The sequence below is a fragment of the Danio rerio genome, chromosome 14, assembly GCF_049306965.1.
Source record: "Danio rerio strain Tuebingen ecotype United States chromosome 14, GRCz12tu, whole genome shotgun sequence".
Classification (NCBI taxonomy): domain Eukaryota; kingdom Metazoa; phylum Chordata; class Actinopteri; order Cypriniformes; family Danionidae; genus Danio; species Danio rerio.
Genome location: NC_133189.1, coordinates 38616597 through 38637228, shown reverse-complemented (window position 1 = coordinate 38637228; position 20632 = coordinate 38616597). Strand labels below are relative to the sequence as shown.

At 33.4% G+C, this 20632-nt stretch overlaps 2 protein-coding genes across 9 annotated transcripts in view; both read left to right on the top strand.

The window, feature by feature from the left end:
• Positions 1-15223, top strand: part of itk (IL2 inducible T cell kinase) — a 90091-nt gene extending 74868 nt beyond the window's left edge. The window contains exons 3-19 of one of the 2 annotated variants that reach the window (XM_073921709.1): positions 860-986; positions 1101-1205; positions 1844-1925; positions 2727-2849; positions 3016-3047; positions 3522-3673; positions 5016-5081; positions 6188-6242; positions 6904-6983; positions 7078-7223; positions 7417-7491; positions 9588-9756; positions 9842-10058; positions 10144-10208; positions 11333-11451; positions 13866-14023; positions 14412-15223. In XM_073921709.1, the coding sequence (XP_073777810.1) occupies positions 860-986; positions 1101-1205; positions 1844-1925; positions 2727-2849; positions 3016-3047; positions 3522-3673; positions 5016-5081; positions 6188-6242; positions 6904-6983; positions 7078-7223; positions 7417-7491; positions 9588-9756; positions 9842-10058; positions 10144-10208; positions 11333-11451; positions 13866-14023; positions 14412-14480 (1840 nt within the window). In that variant the 3' untranslated portion in view covers positions 14481-15223. Of the gene's footprint in view, positions 1-769; positions 987-1100; positions 1206-1843; positions 1926-2726; positions 2850-3015; positions 3048-3521; positions 3674-5015; positions 5082-6187; positions 6243-6903; positions 6984-7077; positions 7224-7416; positions 7492-9587; positions 9757-9841; positions 10059-10143; positions 10209-11332; positions 11452-13865; positions 14024-14411 lie in introns of those variants that run through there. The other variant, NM_131104.2, reaches the window with a different exon arrangement.
• An 867-nt stretch (positions 15224-16090) lies between these two features.
• cyfip2 (cytoplasmic FMR1 interacting protein 2) overlaps positions 16091-20632 on the top strand; it is a 60057-nt gene continuing 55515 nt past the window's right edge. For 6 of the 7 annotated variants that reach the window (XR_012389356.1, XR_012389355.1, XM_073921058.1 and 3 more), the window contains exon 1: positions 16091-16232. The gene's annotated coding sequence lies outside the window, so the exon portion shown is untranslated. The remainder of the gene's footprint in view (positions 16233-20632) is intronic. The other variant, NM_001097587.1, reaches the window with a different exon arrangement.

Sequence of the window (20632 nt, the reverse complement as noted above, 5' to 3'; positions counted from 1 at the left end):
AGAAAACGGATTGCTGAAAACCAGTTCATAAACTAATCTATATGAGTACTGAGAACTTCCGCGTAAGTTGAACTAATGAGGTATTTAATTGACTCATTACCTTCGACACTGAGTTCAAAACTCTTTTTAAATGAGTAGAATTAACTGTCAGCATTTTTTGAGTTAACTACATTCATTTCATTTGATAAAGTTGACTGTTGGGTTTTACAGTGTTTTTATTGGTTAAATCCGCCCCTGTCTTTGAGTGACTATTTATATTTTTTAAAAACTGATTTATGCACAACATTTAATTGAAACATTTTATTTCAGTTGACTTTTTTGTAGCTCAACAAAAACACAAACAAACAGACAAACAATAGGCTTCTTTGGGCATCTCTGTTATAGATGATCCCAGAATTAGATGGAAAAAATATTAATCACTTACACTGTAACAATACAAAGAAACAGCCTAATAATCATTGTAAACAATTGCTGAAAGATTTAAAAATATTTGTGTGTCATACTTAAGTCTACAATAAGAGAAACTATAAATATAGTTAATCAATATAAAACCAACAGAATTCCCTGTGTGTGAACGAGTGTGAGTGGGTGAGTGGGTGTGCACACATGAGTGAGTGTGTGAGTTACAATGAAGGAGGAAAGCAGCGTGTGTGTATGTGTGTGTGTGCATGCATGTGATTGCTTGAGAGATCGTCTTTTTGTTCTCAGGAAGTGGTCTACCTAAGTATCGACTCCGGAAACTTGTAGTTTTGTACATGATTGTGAGCTCCACAAGTGTATAATGATTTTTAAACCTCATTTGCCATGAGTCAACCAACTGTGTGGTGATTAAATATCCCAAATCCACTATGTACCCAAGGGTCATCCTAAAGGAGACGCTGTACAAGAAGTCACAGCAGAAGAGAAGAACATCACCGTGCAATTACAAAGAGAGGACATTCATATTAAACACACAGGACCTGGCTTACTTTGAACAGCGTCCCGGGGTATGTATTCACTTTATTAATCATTTTTTAATGTTTAATATGTGCAATGTCACACTAATTAGAACTAAAATGTGACGAATGCACAGTTCAATAACATGTATATTGTCATTTTAGAAAAAGCCAACTCAAAAAGGCTGCATCGAGCTTTCTCATATAAAGTGTGTGGAGATTGTGCGTAGTGATGTTCCCATTCCCTGTGATTACAAGTATCCTTTCCAGGTGAGAATCAAGTTAGGGGATGTTTAATATCTTTGTCGGAGTGCAATTCTCATACATAGGAGTTTGTACATGTCACATTTATGTATTATTCACAGCTGTAGTCAGAATTATTAGCCCCCCCTGTATAATTCTTTTTACCCATTTTTTGTTTAACGGAAAGATTTTATCAACACATTTCTAAACATAATAATATTAATAACTCATTTCTGACAACTGAATTCTTTTATTTTGGCCATGATGACAGTACATAATATTTTACTAGATATTTTTCAAGATAGTATTCAGCCTAAAGGCTTAACTAATTAGGCAAGTTTGGGTAATTAGGCAAATCATTATATAATAATGGTTTGTTCTGTAGACAGTCTAAAAAATATGTTGCTTAAGGAGGCTAATAATATTGACCTTAAAATGTTTTTTAAAAAATTAAAAGTTTTTATTCTAGCCAGAATAAAACAAAGAAGACTTTCTCCGGAAGAAACAAATATTATAGGAAATACTGTGAAAAATTCCTTGCTTTGTTAAACATAATTTAGAAAATATTTGAAGAAAAGAAATCACAGGATAATTTTGACTGCAACTGTATACAGAACTGCTTAAATGTTAAATTAGTTTATTTGGCTGTTATTGTTTGTTGACAGATCATCCATGACAGCTACTATCTGTATGTGTTTGCTCCAGACAACGACTGCAGGTTAAAATGGGTCAAAGCTTTAAAAGAAGGTGAGCAGCTGTTTGAAAACTCTACAGAATCTAAAGAAATAAAGCAAAATGCATTTTCAGTTTAGTCAAATTGATTGATTCATTCATTGACTAGTTGATCAAATATTTTATTGTTTTCCTTTGTCATTGTGTTATGCAAAATAAATTAAGTAAATAAACATATCCGTCATTCACAAACAATCCATTTTTAAATAAATCAATAAATATCTTAACTAGAGGAGAATATGAACTAGTTAACTTTTTTCTAGCATATTTGAAAAATATACTGGCCCTCCGGAATTATATTAGCCCCTCTGTATTTTTGTTTAACAGAGAGAAGATTTAGGATTTAAAATAATAACAATTAAAATAAAAAAAATAATAGTTTTAATAACTCATTTCTAATAACTGATTTTTTAAATCTTTGTCATGATGACAGTACATAATATTTCACTAGATATTTTTCAAGACACTAGTATTCAGCTTACAGTGCAATGTAATGGCTTAACATTGGCTTAGGTTAATAAGGCAAGACACTGTATGACAGGGTTTTGTTCTGTAGACAATCCAAAAAAATATTGCTTAAGGGGGCTAATAATTTTGTCCTTAAAAATATATATTTTTTTAAATTTCTAGCTGAAATAAAACAAATAAGACTTTCTCCAGAAGAAAAAATTGTTATAGGAAATACTGTGAAAAATTCCATTTCTTTGTTTTGGGAAATATTTTAAAAAGAAAACAAATTCACAGGAGCGCTGATCATTTTGACTTCAACTGTACATGTAAATAATTTTTATGTAATCTGTTCTTCCACCAATGAAGCCATACAAAATAACAGCTTATTCCTGAAATACCATCCTGACTTCTGGGGAGAAGGAAAATGGAGATGTTGTCAGCAGACGGAGAAGCTGGCGACGGGATGCAGTGAATACTATCCCAATGGAGGTGCGCACTTTGTTTTAATGGTTTGCTATACATAAAACAGCTTGAAATCCAATCACTTTTTCACTCCAATGTAGAGTCTGTGAATGCAATAAGTATAATGTGCAGTATGACATACAATAGATCCATTTTCATCAGTTTCACCAATGTATTTCATCTCATTCCACAGCCAAACCTCTTCCGCCAACGCCGGATCCATCGGTTTGTCATGCAGTCTTTTGTTTCTTACTTTCATCTTTAGGAATATGTTTTATTTATAGGCTTATGCTCTATTTTACAGTGTAAGTATTTGTTATTACATACTGAGTGACATTAATTCACAACATTTAGTATAAAGGCTAACACATATCGTTAATAGTTTATATTGATTTGGTGTATAGAAACACAACAGTATTATTCAGTTATGTATTAATATGGATTATTCCACACTGCTATTAGACTGATTATCAGTATTCTTTGGATAAAAAGGGCAAGTGTTTATGACAATTTAACTTTGCTGTTCTGAATGATTGAAATATTCTACAAATAATTCTCAAATTTCAGCTTTAGAGAGTTTCTATGAAGTGTTTTTATCAGTGTAATGTATACATGTTGAATTTTTTCTTGCTAATACATTATAGAGCATAGTTTATATTTAAGAAATGCTGCTGACAGAGATGTCTTTTACTTCTTTAGCGCCGATCCTCAGAGCCAGAGGAGAGGATTGTTGTGGCTTTGAGGAATTTCACCCCTAAAGAACACACAGATCTGCCCCTGCAAAAAGATGAAGAGTATTTTATTGTTGATTGTTCCGAACCCAACTGGTGGACCGTGAAAGACAAAGACGGGTAATTATCTGTTGGAGTTATTTTTTTAATATTGTAAGCTAAGTTTAGTATAACTAAGTTGACTCAACCTAAAATTTGAAGGCAACAAACTTCAGGACATTTTTGATTTGACTCAATTTTCAACCCAATTTCTGCACTTAACTTGACTTACAGTAAGTTGAGTAAACTCAAAAATATCCAGAAGTTTGTTGCCTTAAAATTTTAAGTAATTTTTTTTACGGTGAAGTTTAATACAGTAAAATGTATGTTTGTTTTTTTTTCGCTTTGCCAAACAAGATGCCACACCATTTCCACTTGCCTGCATAAATACAGTCTCAAACAATAACTCTTCAGATAGATAGATGGATGGATGGATGGATGGATGGATGGATGGATGGATGGATGGATGGATGGATGGATGGATGGATAGATAGTTCAGATGCAAAAATCCAGTTTGAAATAATTATTTTTCTCAGTCTCCTTTATTTCACATTAAAGAGCATGAAAAGAACTTTATTCTTTGACATAAAAGTGAAATTACAGAACCCACACACAAGAGCCTGATAAAAAAATGCTCATTTTAGAAGACAATTTCAGATGGCATTTAGAGGTTTCTGCATCTGAACTCTTCATTTGAACTAGACCAAGATTCTAAATCAATTACAAATTCTCACCATATGTGTATTACATAATTAAATTATATGATGAAATATTGATTTACATTGTTTACAACAGCCAACTGATTTGAACTGCTTGCTCTTTAACAGTTACAAAATGTTTGGATCTGTGACAATATTATGTAAAAAAAACTAAAAACATTTGTAGTGTGTGTATATATATATATATATATATATATATATATATATATATATATATATATATATATATATATATATATATATATATATATATATATATATATATATATATATATATATATATATATATATATATATATATATATATATATATATATATATATATATATATATATAAGCACCAAATCTCTCATGTAATTCTTTACATTTGAAAAAAGCACAAGAATCCCTTAATTATGTATTATGTATTTTTAGCAGTGACTCATGCTGCTGAGATTTGACGAAAACACTCATAGATTTAATACCTAAGTAAAAAAACAACGACAACAAAACATCTGTATGATTGGATAATTATTCAGTAAAGGTCAGGGCTGTTAATTAAATAAGACCTTCACTATACAGGCAGACTATAAACAATGATGGCTAGACACATTTATAGAATACTTGCTAAAGCTTTGCATAACAATGAGCATGGAAGTAATGTGGGAACAGTTTTTATTCAACTTTAAAAAGTTTTTAACATTTTTTTTTCTCTCCTAATACAGAAATGTTGGTTCAGTGCCATGCATATACGTTACAGAAAAACTCTCAAACAACATTGAGAAATTTGAGTAAGTTCTTCTCAGTGTGTTAGAGAATATAACTTTTTATGTGAACGATTTTATTAATCAATTCTTGATTAAGCATACACTAAAAAGTAATTCATTGAATTTACAAACTTTTTTAAGGTTAGGGGTTGCAAAGAATTTATATGCTCTCATTAAATATATTTTGCTGTTTGTTTAAACTACTCATTTAAAAGGAGCTGAATCAAAACAATTCTTAAGATTTTTTAGGGACAACTTAATTGTTTTATGTTAAATCTATTTAAATTTGTAAAAACAATTAAGTTAACTTAATCGATTTGTGTTGGGACAACATCAAGGAACTATGTGGAACCCAGCATATCTTACACACTATGAAAGGTGATTAGTTATTTAAAGCGAGTAAACCAATTGCCTTATAAAAGCAACAAGTTGAGTTTACAAAAATAATGTAAGTACACCCATTGCAACTTGGAACTGTTAAGTTGACTTACTTTTTATAATTTAGCAAATCGAAATCACTTTTTAAAAATAAATGTAAACTAATAATTGTTTCAATTCACCATCATTTTATTTGTCTTTCCCCAGCTTTTTTGTATTTAGCAAAATAACATACAGTAACTAAAATAAATCTGCTCTTCCAGACTTCAGTGTGTCTTCTAAATTCAACACAGGCTATAATTGTAGATTTTATAGACTTAATGAAGTATCAAATATGTAATATTGTAATAATTACAGTCATTATTTGAAAACAGACGTGCTAAAATAGTCTGACACTGTAAAAGGGGATTAGTTGATTTACAAAAAAAAGTCAGTACAATTAGCATAATTAGAAAAAATAAGTCAACTTAAAAATACAAAGTTACAATGGGTTCACTTTATTTTTTGTAAAGTCAACTTGTTGCTTTTTAAGGAAATTGGTTTACTCGCTTAAAGTAACTAATCATTTCATTACAGTGTGGGCTGTATTTTAACAAGTAAAATGTTCAACTTCATTTCTTTGTTTAAATTCAGCCCATTTAAATAGTTTGCAACCACTCACCTTTAAAAAAATTAAGTAAATCCATTGAATTTTTTATTTCATTTTAGTGCACTGATTTTGGTTTTCTAATGCGTTGTGGTTTTATATACAGATGGTACAATAAGGACATAAATCGAACGGAGGCAGAGGACTTACTAATGCAAGAGGTACGAAAACAAAGAGCAGTTTTGTGGCGTTCATAATATCAACGAATGTTTCCATGTCGTAAAGTCAGATAACCGTAAACTTTGACTTTGTTAAACACTTAGTCAAAATCTGTTCGTCATTTCAGTGCATTTTCACAGTTTTTGGGCACTGCAGGTTGTTGGGGTTCTTTTGCAAACCTGCAAGAGCAGCAGCTGCAGACGCTTTGCAGAGTTCAAACACAAATCAACAGTCCTTTAACCAGAATGTGGCTGCTGTGTTTCCTGTCATGACATACATGTTGTCTTTTAAATATGACATGACATGTGACATTTGAAACAGTTACAATGCCTCTATAGTGCAACAAATGTCATGATATTTCTTTGTAAATATTCTCATTTATTGTATACTGTAAAAAAAAAAAAAACCTGGTTGCCTTAAATTTTTAAGCTAAATCAAATTAACCCATTGTTCATTAAACTTATATTATGTTAAACTGACTTAAAACAGCTTGTTTGACTTATAAAATTTAGTTAGAACATACATAACTTACTTTAATAAGTAACAAAGACCTACAAACATGCTGTCAGGTCTAATTGATCATACAATTTTTTAGTGTAGTCATATTGGTAACTATTGATATTAACACGAGTTCATCGTTAACGTTATGCTTTTAATTTTCAGAACAAGGACGGGGGTTTCATGGTCCGTAATTCTAAGCATGCAGGTGTTTACACCGTGTCCATATTCACCAGAGTTTCAGGGTAAACTTATTTTACTGGGAAAGTCCTATTTACAGTCATTTATGAAGAAAAATATGAAATATATCTTGATGTTCTGACGTTTGCTCACCTGCAGGTCTAATGGCGAGAAATGTCCCCAAGTTAAGCACTACCAGATCAAAGTACAGAGTGAAGGTGAAAAAGTCTTGTATTACTTAGCTGAGAAATATTTGTTCCCAACCATTCCAGAGCTCATCCGCTACCACCAACACAATCCGGCAGGTAAACTCTATATGAAGAGATGCTTTTATATTGCGTGCTAATAACATTTATTATTTGATTTTTATTATCTGATAGTTTGTTAGAGGCATTATAATAAATAACTGTCATAAAGATATGACAGTTAAACCACAAGAAGAAAAGTCGATTTGAGTCTTCTCTTTCCTTGTGCCTTGTTTCCTTGTTTTTGTGAAAGGTTTGATCACCAGACTGAGGCACTGTGTGTCTAGAAATGTCCCAAACTCTGCAAGGATCAAGGAGTTATCATCAGGTAAACTCGGCTGTGTTTTTTTTTTCAATTTCACAGCACAGTACACATACAGAACTTTATTATTATTATTATTATTAAAGAATCCTGAAACATTTCACAGTTTTCAGCTTTGATGTTTTAATTCAGCTCGACATTTTATTTTAAATAAATGTATTTTAAATTTAAATAATAAATAACTGCAAGTTATATAAAATATTTGTAAAAACTTTTAAAATGTTGCCGTTTTTTTGACATCATACGTCTTTTAAAAGCATTAAAACAGTTTTCCCAAATTATTTGTTACAGAATTTGTTAAATGAAATTTAATGAAATTAGAGTGATAATACAGAATGCTTGTTGTTTTTTATTTAGTATAATTCAAATTAAGATATATTACATAAAATATGTTTACATAGTTCACTAGACAAATATTTTACAAAATTATTCAAATAGCCCCCCTCCAAAAGTTTACATATCCTTCCGTTTAAATACTCTGTGATTTCCTGATGATCTATGAGTGCTTTGTGATGGTTGTTCACGAGTCTCTTGTTTGTTCTGAACAGTTAAACTGACTGCTGATCTTCAGATTTCCTGCAGATTCTTTAGTTTTGCAGCATCCAATGTATGATTGTGAGATTTATCTTTTCACTCGGAGGATGATTGAGGGACTCAATGTTTAAAAAAAAAGGTTTACACCACCTGACAAAAGTCTTGTTGGCTATCCTATACTATAAGTTTTAGGAGCAACAAATGATAAACTGACTTCTAGTTGGTCATTTGGTATCAGAAGTGGCTTATATAAAAGAAAAAGGCCTCTAGATTTCGCTTATTTTGCCCAAATAAATCATCATGTCTTGATTTTTAATTATTTAATTAGGACAGTAAGGTCTGACTTTGCTGAGACAAAAGTCTTGTCACTTAACAGAAATAATGTACACTATAAAATATAAAGTCCTGGTGCAGTGGAAAAAGAGTTAATATTGTGCTTGACACCCATAAGCTTGAGCGACTGCATCCATACATCACTGCAATGACACAAATAACTTATTAATAAAGTCATTTGGAATGGCAAAGAAAGTGTTCTTGCAGGACTCCTGCTGTTCATCAAGATTCATTGGATTAATCTTCAATGCCTCCTCCATCTTACCCCAGACATACTCAATAATGTTCATGTCTGGTGACTAAGCTGGCCAATCATGGAGCACCTTGACCTGCTTTCAGGAACTTTGATGTGGAATGAAACTTGACTGATTTCTGTGAGAAGTTTGAGTCCATGTGGGTTCCAATAGGTCTTCTGTTGTATTTCTGATGATTAGGATGCAGGTCAACAGATGATTCATCAGAAAAATCTACCTTCTAACACTTGCCAAATGATCAACTAGATGTCAAGTTATTATTTGTTGCTTTTACAACTGATATCAACGACAAGACTTTTTGTCAGGTAGTGTAAATGCTTACTGATGGAGAAGGAAACAGGAGGCATTAAGAGCTGAGGATTGAAAACCTTTAAACAGGACGAAGATCCAAATATTTCTTATTTTGACTCATTTTTTTCCATTTAGTACTGCCATTTAGTTGGAAAATAGCAGAAACGACTTATATTCATCCTGGAACACAATTTAAATTGATCTTCAGATTCTAAAAGTTTTCACTCCTTTGCTCTTAATGCCTTGTTTTTCCTTCTGAAGCATCAGTAACTTTTTTAACAGTAGTGTTTGAGTCTCTCAATCATCCACTGAGAGAAAAAATGGGTCTCACAATCACACAGCTACTGCCGGAAAGAGTTCAATCTGCTGAAGATGCTGAAAAACTCAAGAATCTGAGGGAGATGGAGAATTTACTGAAGAGCAGCAGTCAGTTTAACTGTTCAAAACAACCAAGTGATTCATAAACAACTATCACAAAGGCATATTTATCATATTATTTATCATATTATCAGGCATATTTAAAACAAAACTATTAAAAAGATCACATTGTTGTCAAAAATATTAATTATAAATCTAAATATTAAGTCACAGTCCCTCTTACAACTACTCATTTGTCTGCAAATACAATTTTGTATGATCACCTATTGTTTTATTAATGTACAAGCTAGTTTGTTTCCTTTTTTGTTACAGATAAGTGGGAGATTCACCCTGATGAAGTGAAATTAAGTGTGGAACTGGGCAGTGGGCAGTTTGGCTTGGTGTGGAAGGGAAGTTGGCAAGACATGGAGGTGGCAGTTAAGACGGTTCGTGAGGGATTTATGTCAGAGGAGGAATTCAAAGAAGAAGCACAAGTTATGATGTAAGCAACTGCAGTTTATGTACACCTCAAAAAATGAGGAATAAAAAATGTGAATTTATTGCTCACTCATTGTCTTTCTCCACAGGAAACTATCCCACAATAGGCTGGTGCAGTTGTATGGTGTGGTCACTCAGCGTTCACCCATATACCTGGTATTCGAATTCATGGAAAACGGTTGCCTTACGGAGTTCTTGCGGGCTAAAAAAGGCAAACTTTCCCAAAAGGCTCTGCTGGAGATGTGTTTGGACGTAAGTGAAGGAATGGCCTACCTTGAAAGCTCTAACTTCATCCACAGGGACTTGGTAAGTAGGCTATAAACAGGGAGTTTGGTTAGTCAGTTTCTTGCAAACATTTGTGCAGTTGTTCTTACATTCTTCTGTTTAATAGGCTGCGAGAAACTGTTTGGTTTCTGAAAATAGTGTGGTGAAGATAGCAGATTTTGGAATGACAAGGTGAGTAGCAGTGCGTGAAAATGACCGAGATCAATTTTTAGTTCAGTTAAATAATTATTTCAACCAATTTTTTTGCAAAGTTAAACAGTCAACTCTTTAATTGAATTATATAGCAACATCTCTACATTGTAAAAAAAAAAATTAAGTTGAGTTCTACACAATTCATTTATGTTGTCCAAACACAAATCAAATAAATTTACTTGTAACACTTCACAATAACAGTACAGAAATAATGATATTTTAATATGTAAACTAAGCATTACTTTATTATGAACTAATGATTAATTAATGTGTGCACTGATTATGAACTAACTTTAACTACAACATGAGCACATGAGTTCATGTGTGAATAACAGCTTCCTTAATTACTTGTTTGTACATGATTGTTTATTAATGTACTGTATTAATTACCACATTAGTTTATGCTTAACTCAACCATCAAGAATTCTTTATATGTTAATTTATAATTATGACTTTACTTGGAGTGGCACATCATCATTAACCCATTCTTAACTACTCATGAACTCCTTATGCACGTCTGTCAAGTGCGTTTACACTGAGTAACAATAGAAAAGGGTTCTGTTAACATCAATGTGAACAGTTTAAACACAGGAGTATTTTATGAGTATTTAAGGATGAGTTAATAGAGATGTGCCCCTCCAAGTAAAGTCATGACATAATCATACATTAACAGCTCCTGAGTTCATTTTGGTTACATTTGGCTTAAACTTAAATGGTAATAAATACACTAATTAACAACATTTTCTCACCAGTAAATAAGGTAGCCGTTATTCACACATGAACTTATGTGACTCATGTTTGAATTAGTTCATGATTAGCGCGCCTTAACATTAATTCATAATAAAGTAATGTTTAGTTTACATATTAATATGTCATTATTCATGTACTGTTATTGTGAAGTGTTGTCAGTTTACTTAACACAAATCAACTCTCACAAATGTTGTTGTTTCAGCTCATTTTAAATAATTAGTTTAAACAAGCTGATTTATATATTTTTTGTGTTTGTATTTGATTTAGTTTGCATCACTGAATTTTTTATTGTCGTGCTCAATACTGAAGCTTTTTTGAAACAAGGCACTTTTTAAAGACCCCTGTATCTGCAGGTTTGTCCTGGATGACCAGTATACAAGTTCTCATGGATCCAAATTTCCAGTCAGGTGGTCTTCTCCAGAGGTGATCAAATTTGGGAAGTACAGCAGCAAATCAGATGTGTGGTCCTTTGGTGAGTCCATATTGATCCATGTTAATTAAAAAAGGCTTTTAAATAAGGTAATAAGGGATTTCTGTGAAACGCTGCTGAAATCAACATGTAAAGAAAGTTTCTAAGTGCTTGCTGTCTGCTTTGTGTGTGAATGTGATATACTGTACATACTCAGCATGAAAGTTTAAGTACAAAATATTTTTTGTTTATGAATCGCATCCTATTAGAAATGACCTAGTTCAATTTCTGAGTTTATCACATTCAAGTGCTTTGTTGTTAAAAAAACAACAACAACAACATAATCCACTTTAATACATTTACATGGATTTATTTATCAAAATTATTAGCCCTTCTGTGGTTTTTCTTTTTCTTTCAAACATTTCCCAAATAAAGTTAAATAACTGCGAGGAATGTTTCACAGTAATTCTTATAATATTTTTATCTTTTGGAAAATTTCAAAATATTAGCTCAAGCAATATTTCAGGGTCACATCAACCATGTTCCTGAAGAGCTACCTTCCTACAGATTTTAACTCAAACCCTGATCGGACACACCTTAACCGATTACAGTTTTTCTCAGTTACTTTGGTGCGTTTCTCGCAACACTCTTTACATTTGCACAACAGGTAATGCATATCTCAAAACAATTAGTCATTTGTGCACATCATAGTAGCAGTTTCTCATTCCTTCCAACACATTGCAAATGCTTTTGGACATGCATCAACTGCCTTTGTACAACTCTTTGCTATTTATAACATTATCACTTGCTTATGTCATGTCAGTCAACTTGTGAATGCTGAATAGTCATTCCATATAAAACTAATAGTCCTCATTTCATTACTTGAGTCATTACATACAAAAATGTTGAACTAGTTGTCAAACTCTGTCAAACTAATTTTATTTAAAAAATATATTTCATCTTTTTTTTCCCTAAAAATTCTTTTAAATTGAACCGTTTCATGAATGATTTACATACCTGTGTATGTTGTAGGTTCAGTTACAATACGTACTGCAATATTGTTTACAGTTGTGCACAGCTCTATAAGTTTATTTTTGTTGTAAATAAGGGTGAATTTATTCTTTTGCACAATGCTGTGAATAAATTACAATTGCAAAGAGCAAATGCAGTAAAAACTATCAAATGACTATCTTGTTCATAAACAATGGTGTCAGGACTTTTCATCTTGATGACACTGACACTTTTATTGACATGAATTCTTGCTTTTGAGGAATGAGCTCTCCGTTTTGAGCAAGTGACATGCTTTTGCAGATTATCAATTAGGTTTTGCAGTTTGTACTAATTGTTTTGAGAAATGCATTAACTGTTGTTTAAATGTAAATAGTGTTGTGTTGTGAGAAATGCACCGAAGCGACTGAGAAAAACTGTAACAGGACCTGATAAAGCATTTGATAATTTCAGACAGGTGTGTTTGAGGAGGGTTGCATCTGAAATCCGCTGGAAGGTAATTATCCAGGAACAGGGTTGGTGACCCCTGCTTTAGAGGCTGTTTATGTCCAAATTCCAATTCGAAAACTCATATTTATGGTAAATCCAATAGCATGTGAAGGAAGCAGTAGAGTTTTGACTTGCGTCAAGATTTCGTCAGTTTCCTGTATGTCATGATGGAGATACTCTGATGTAAACACCAGCATTGAATTGCACAGTAATATACTACTAAGTATATTGTTCAGCTTATTTACTAGCAGCTTTCACACATTTTCCTGTGGTTTATTTATAGAGGACAACTTAGCAAGCAGGAAAAGATCAAATATCTTGATAAATTGACTTTTATAGGCTCTTTTCTGCTTGATTTGTTATAACTTTTGGCCTTTGTTTTGGTACTTTTAATACTCTAAATGTTTTATTAGATTCTGACTGATAGTACAGGCCAAAACATGATAATTGATCATTTTTACAGCAGTAATCAGCAAAATATGCAAGTTTCTTTTCAGTTCTGTTGTTGTTGTTGTGTTAGAAATTGTAAAAGGGCACTTTTGTGTCAGTGTTTGTCTGGAGCTAGGCCTCAACCTTTTTTCTTGTATATTTTGTGCCATTTCATTGTTTATTTATAGTTACTGATATTATCTGTAGACAAATATCTTTTTTATTATTTACAAAATGTGCATAAATATTAAATGTATTTTTAAAGTGTATGGAGCTTATGTCATTTATGGTGCTTTATGCGAGTAGGCGGGGCTAAAGCCCTCTGCTGGCACCATCTATCTGATTGGTAGGATGTTTTGTACAGCATCATGGGTAATGTAGTTACCTTATTATTCAGTATCAGTGGTTAGCGAGAAGCAAGGGGTGTGATGTCCTTTGGGTTGGGGTGTGACAGTTTAAGTGTCAATTTCAATAATCAGCAGTGTTTCTCAGAAATAACCCACTGCAGCAATCAGTAAACACTCAGGTTTGATCTGATCATGTGTTTGCAGGTGTGTTCATGTGGGAGGTGTACAGTGAGGGACGCACACCCTATGACAACCGTAGCAATTCAGAAGTAGTGGAGACCCTAAATGCAGGGCATAGACTCCTGAAACCACGGCTCTGTCCTCAGAGTGTGTACGAGTTAATGCAGTGGAGCTGGAAAGAGGTAAGTTCAGCATAAACAATCTTCATTCATTTTCTTTTCAGCTTAGTCCCTTTATATGAGCACAAACACCATAAACTGAAATCATCTCAACAAAAGATACTGTCTCAATAAATCATGTTATACCACACAAGGAAAGAAATCCTGTTATTCAATCTGAGGAAGTCAGTCATGTTCCCATTTGAGTTCCTCTCTGAGCTTCAAATATGGATAATGTTGGGTGTTTTTTTTTATTATTTATTTACAGTTTTTACAAGTCTTTTGTTTCCCATGTAATTTGGAGCAGGTGATGTTTCTGTATCCTAATCTGTTTATTCAGATATTTACCTATGAATGCTGTTACTGTCATTATTGCCACAGCTTCATAAACACAACAATGTTTGTTCAACAGAAACCTGAGGATCGACCCTCATTTGCGCTTCTCCTGCATGAACTGGCCTGCCTTGATCAAGAACCTTGAACCTGATCATCACACCTTTCTCTTTTTGCAAAATTAAATGGATAGTTCACTTAAAAGGAACAATTTTTAATTATCTTATATCATCGTGAACCTGTTAGCTATTTATGGTGGAACACAGATACGTTTTTGGGAAAATGTTTGAATCCCTGTAATGAAATGTAAAAAATTATAATAATAATAATTGTAATGTGCCTCAAGCTACAGCTCAAATCAAATATACAGTAGCCTACTTAGAGATTTTGACCTGTTATTACAAAAATCATTTGTACAGTTTGTAATGACAAAGTAAATAATGACCGAATTTTGTTTTACTGTGTGAACTATCCCTTTAGAGTTAAAATAGTGTATATTGTACAAATCACATATTGTATTTATTTTTGTACTTTATTTATTTCACAGGTATTGTTTTATGCCACTGAATGGTATTTTATTTTATGTACATGCATGTTTTCTGCAATCTCAAATCTGTCCCTTAGGAGGCACACATGAGCCATGTTTGTTTAATTTTAATTTCATACCAGTGAAAGTGTATAATTACAATGTTAATTATTTTAATTGCAATGTTTTCAGTAAACTGTCACTTTTTTATATATTTGCAGGCTACTGATTTATTTAGTAGTGCATTTGTCTGCGTGCATAGAGTTGTATGTACAATTTCCAAATGATGTGAATGTTAACAACACCCTATTCGAGCTGAATTGTTCATGAAATATGATTACATTAAATCTACTTTACTATCCAAATGCACAGACTGTTTATTATAACTGGCATAAACATGTAATCACATGATGCAGACCTGCTGTTACTGCTGATTGGTGCACAAATGCCTTCACTGGTTACTGTGACAACTGCACAGAATAGAAGCACTAGCTTGCCAGTGTGTGCCATGTACATGCAGCCTGGGGCCTTGTGAGCACCAAATAAATGCATGTTTTAATGCGCTTCTAGGAAAAATATTTTTTAGTATTTTAAGACATAGAAAATAAGAAACATGATGGGCCGTTTCTAAAATTTACAAGGTCTGAGGCTAATTAATCCTTGGGTCAAGAAATAAACTGTAAAGTTGGTTTTATATTCATACATTCACAATTTTTGCTTAAATTAATAATTTCACAAACATTAAATTCTTTGCAAATTTTAAATGGTGAAATTATATTACTATCAAAGTACAACATTGTTAACAGTCAAATAAGTTATGCTAATGTTGTTTTCAAGTCATACTAAAAGGGATTTCAGACTTAATGTTCCAAGTACCATGGTAAACAATATAGGGAGCATGTCACAAGTTGTCACTGACCAAATGTGCGAATATGAAACCAACTTTAGCTCAATAAACTATACCATAAAAGGTTTACAGTATTAGATCTTCACACAGGAGCCCCCTTCAGAATACTTAAAGGCATCTAAATAGTTTCTTGCGAAAGACCCACATTATGCCGTGTAAACTTAATATCATAAATGTGTATACATGAGTATTTGCAATATATCTATGTTAATCGACTCGAAGAATTGGGGAAAAAATTAAGTAGGTAAACTGATGACTCACACCAGAGATGCTGTTTAAAACAGGCGCCTGTCTCTTTAAGAGCATGCACTTGCAGCCATTTTCTGCTCTTTGTGTGGGGTGGATTAGCGGATAGAGACCGAGCCCGAGCATCAATTCTACTACACCGAGCAGACGCTTTTCAGCACAGTTTCTCCTCGGTTCGCGCTGACCGCCCGGTATTTTAAGAGCGGACATGCAATTAGCAGGTATGTACATCCGTTTATTGTGATGAATTATGGAGAGGAGAGCGTTCGCTCGACGGTGCGCGAGAGATGATGATGGCACCAACCTGCGCGTGTACGTTAACGTTATCCCCCAAGCGTGATGCTCAGGCATATTTTTACAGCTTAAACGGCGTGGTTTGTATGCTTTTTGTAAGCACGTGTCTATAATACTATCTTTCAGGGCCGTTTTAGACTAGTTTGGCGAATAAGGTTCATTATGATGGAGGTGCTGATAGCATCTCTCCGCTATATGGGTGGGGTGAGGGGGGTGCGCGCGCACGTATTCCACACATCTCATATGTGGTCTAGCGTATCTTATCTTTATTTGTTTACATTAGTCGCTAATTACATTACTTAACTGCCATGGTCTTTCACTCCATTATAAGCACATTTAGGGGTGTTTTTATCCGCCTTGCCCGCGAGCTGTCGTGTGTGTTGATGGTGTCCAGTGACGGAGGGCTGTTGCTAGGTTATTGGGAACCGAACCGTTATTTTGACGCCTTTGATTATGGAGAATCGCGCTGAATTATAAATTAATGGCAAATTGTTGTCTTGTTCCTTAAATGCGTTGTTTTTGTCACTCATAATATGATATTTTGTCTGTTTTGTGCTGTAGAATGAGGTTTGAACATGATCGAGCTGTAATGTAGTTTACAAGGGATAATTTACTGCCTTCCAGGCAAAATAAATGATATTGTGGAGCTCCAGACCAGCTCTTTGTACAAAATTCTGCTTAACACATGGCTAGTTATGAATTAACAATACATGAACATATGTTTTTTTTATGATTCCAAAATATCATGTTGGTTTTAACTGTATGCTAGGAAATAGTCCATTTCAACTATTGACAAGATAAACACTACTATAATTGTATACTAGTCAATTACTTAATATTAAACTGCAATCCCAGTAAAATATTTCTTGTGTATATGATGTACTGATGATATATCTCAGATTTGTCCTAAATTTTTCTCTTATCTAAATATAATTTATTGGGTATCTTGTTGTTCTTTCTTCATAGATAAACGATTAGTTTTACCATATTCTGTTATCAAAAACTCTTGAGACTTGGGCTGCAACTAAGAATTACTTTAATAATCAATTAATCTGTCGATTGTTTCTTCCATTAATCGATGAATCAGATTAAAAATAAAACAAGAAAAGCATTCATGTCCAACCCTTTATTCAAAAAAGCTCATCGCTAAGCTGTTATAATAATAATAAAAATATCAATAATAATAATAATAATTAAATATAATACTAACCAAGTAGTTTTGTCCTGTTTTCAATCCAAATATCTAAAAAAAAATCTTAAATCAAGATACATACTAGACACATGAAGTAGCATAAGAAATTATGTCTTGTTTTCTGAAAAAAATAATTTTGAATTAAGTGGTTATTTGCCTAAAATAAGAAAAAATATTTGCCAATGAGGTAAGAAAAAAATCTTCATGAGATATAATCTCAAACAGAAGTTTTAAGCATCACTTAATTTCCTCATGCCGTTTTTCTTGTTCTTGATTTAAGATTTTTTTTGATATTTAGACTGGAAACAAGACAAAATTACTAAAGTAAGAAAAGCTTTTTTGCAGTGTAGGTATACATGACAACAGATGGAAAAATTATTGATCCAAAAAAGGCGAGTGAATAAAAATGTGTCTTTAGTCTTGCAAAGTGTGATGTAAATACCACCGCTGCTTTACTACTGTTGTTAACCCTTTTGCTGGTTGGTTTACAATATTCTGGGACCAGGAGTCAAGTTTTTAGGCGACCATTTTTTAGAATGTTCACCCTTATTGTTTTCGTGGCGAGGCGACACATCATGTTTGTCATGTGACACATCTCAGCCACAATATCGCTGTATGACAGATGTATCCCTTTTATTTTGTTATTTTCCCGTTTTATTTTAACATATTCACACACTTGCTCATATCAACTACCTGATATTCCAATTCACAAAAGCGTGTAAGTGATCGTGATCTATAACGTGAAATGGGCGATGCCATGTTTACTTGCGGCCGCAGGTTTGCCTCTTTCATAAAAGCAGAACACGCAGGATTCAGCACGTGAATTCATAAGTTACTCCCAAAATACATGCAAGTAAGTGGCTGGTGAACTTAGAGAAGAATTCAATTTCATAGTTACTTTCACTATGTGTATCTGATATGAATAAAACACATCTGCAAATTATATTTGAATGGATTGTTAGACTTCCTTGTGCGTTTTACGAACTCTAAATCCAGTACTTGTGTGTATTTACATGTCTAAAACATAAACACTGCATAATTGTGATGATATGACACGTCTTTTTCTGGCTCAGCGCCAAAGCTCAGTTTGAATTTTTCAGTTGCCGCTCTAAGGGTTAACGAGCTAACGCTAACTTGTCATGCTTGTCAAGCTGGATAACGTAAAAACACCAGCACCAGGGACTTTACGGTCCTCACTTCGAAACAGAACAAAAGTAGGATTCTGTAGTGATTTACCCTGCTGTTGAACTCCCTTCCCTCCTCAGCCCTGAGGCCGAGAACAAACTTTGTATCAGTGCGCGAGAGAGCCCGTGTTCACTCCGATCCCTGCTGAACTAAAGTGTTTTTTGTTTTTTTTAAATAATCCCGTTTAAATAATTTAAATATATTTTTTAAATATCCCGTGTTATGTGATACAACAAATCAATTATGGAATTCATTTCCAGTGCTTTTAGTAATCTTATTTTTATCGATTTAATCGATTCATTGATGCAGCCCTACTTGAGACCTTTGTGCATCTCCAAAACTAAAAATAGGATATTTTATATTAAACCTGAGAGTGCTCTGACCCTCAATAGACCACAATAATCACGAGACGTTCAAGGAAAAGGAACCAAAAACATGGTCGAAACATTCCATGTGGCTTCAGTGGTTCAAAAATATACTGAGCTCCGTGGACATTTTAAATGTATGAACGTGAAATATGATTAAAACACAATGTAAAACACAATCAAAGACTTCGTCTTTGATGACTTTGATCTTCTCTTCCTCATCAGGTGGTGTGTGTTTGCTACGTGGTTTACAATGTTTTGACATTAGAGTCAACATTGAATTGTGTAAGGGGGTTATTGCTAATAATAAACACACACCCTGATCTGATTAGTAAGATTTAGGTGTACAAAGTTGTTTAACAGTTTTTTTTTTTTTTTTTGCCAATTGGTTATTTGATAAAAAATACTTATTTGGTGTAGAGTTTATTCAGTCTTTTTGTAGCGATGAATGAGCCACACACAATTGCCCTGTGGCAAAAGTTGCCGCCCATGATCTATAAATAAACATGTTTAACATGTTTGGCTGTGTTGTACATGTATCAGTGTGGTAAATGTGACCGCCTGCCCACCAAACAAAAAAATATATGCTATATGGAGATCTATTACATAGATGATTTAACATTCGTAAACCGAGACTCTTAATTTGTGATTGAAGCCTCTTCATTTATAGCTGTGTTATTAAATTTCTCATTGCGAACATGCAGTTATGATTTTAGCTGAGAAGGATTGAGATGGAAATTACAGAACGGTACAGAAAGTGTTTTATACGACTATTTACTTTGCATTGATCGTAGAGCTGGCTAACAGCGGCAGATTATTAGGAACTGTGATGGTCAAACATTCTACTATACGTAGACCAATCACATCTGGATGTGTAACTGTATCACAAATAATTGGAATTGGTTGCGTTAAGTCCTTCAGAAGCAACTTTTCAGCAAAACCTGCTCTGTTCTGACCCTCATTCTTAAAACGGTCTGGTGTTAAATGAATCCTGCAGGCATAAATTAATCTCTGTAGAGCGAAGGGAGATATTCAGTCTGAAACAAAATGAATTCACTGTTATTAGCAGCCCAGATAGTGGGTGTAAATGGAGAAAGCTATTGTAATTTGCACACATAGCTACTGAACACTTGTCAGTGCGATGATTATACTAATTTGGGAGTGACTTCCAACAATTGTGGGCAGTAGAGTGTGACATCACAACCTACAGTATTTTCAAACAAATTGTCTGAGTGACTTCTTTTGATTTATGCAAGTATAAAATTAATGGGTTTTTATCTAAATGGTGTAGTTGTGGATACACATTACCAATAAACATTTATGTACTGTATAACAACTTGTAAAAGTAGGTTCTGCATAATAGGTGTCCTTTAAAGGCAAACCTGGGGCCTGTACCATGAATCTGGATTAGCTGGTTAGCCAGATAAGTTTCAGTTCAGTTTGCACCAATCTTTGGTTTTAGAGAACATGAAGGCAGCTCAAGTTAGCACTGTTGCCTCACAGCAAAAAGGTCACTGGTTCAAGTCGCAGTTGGGCAAGGTTGGCATTTTTGTGTGGAGTTTGCATGTTCTCCCCATGTTCAAGT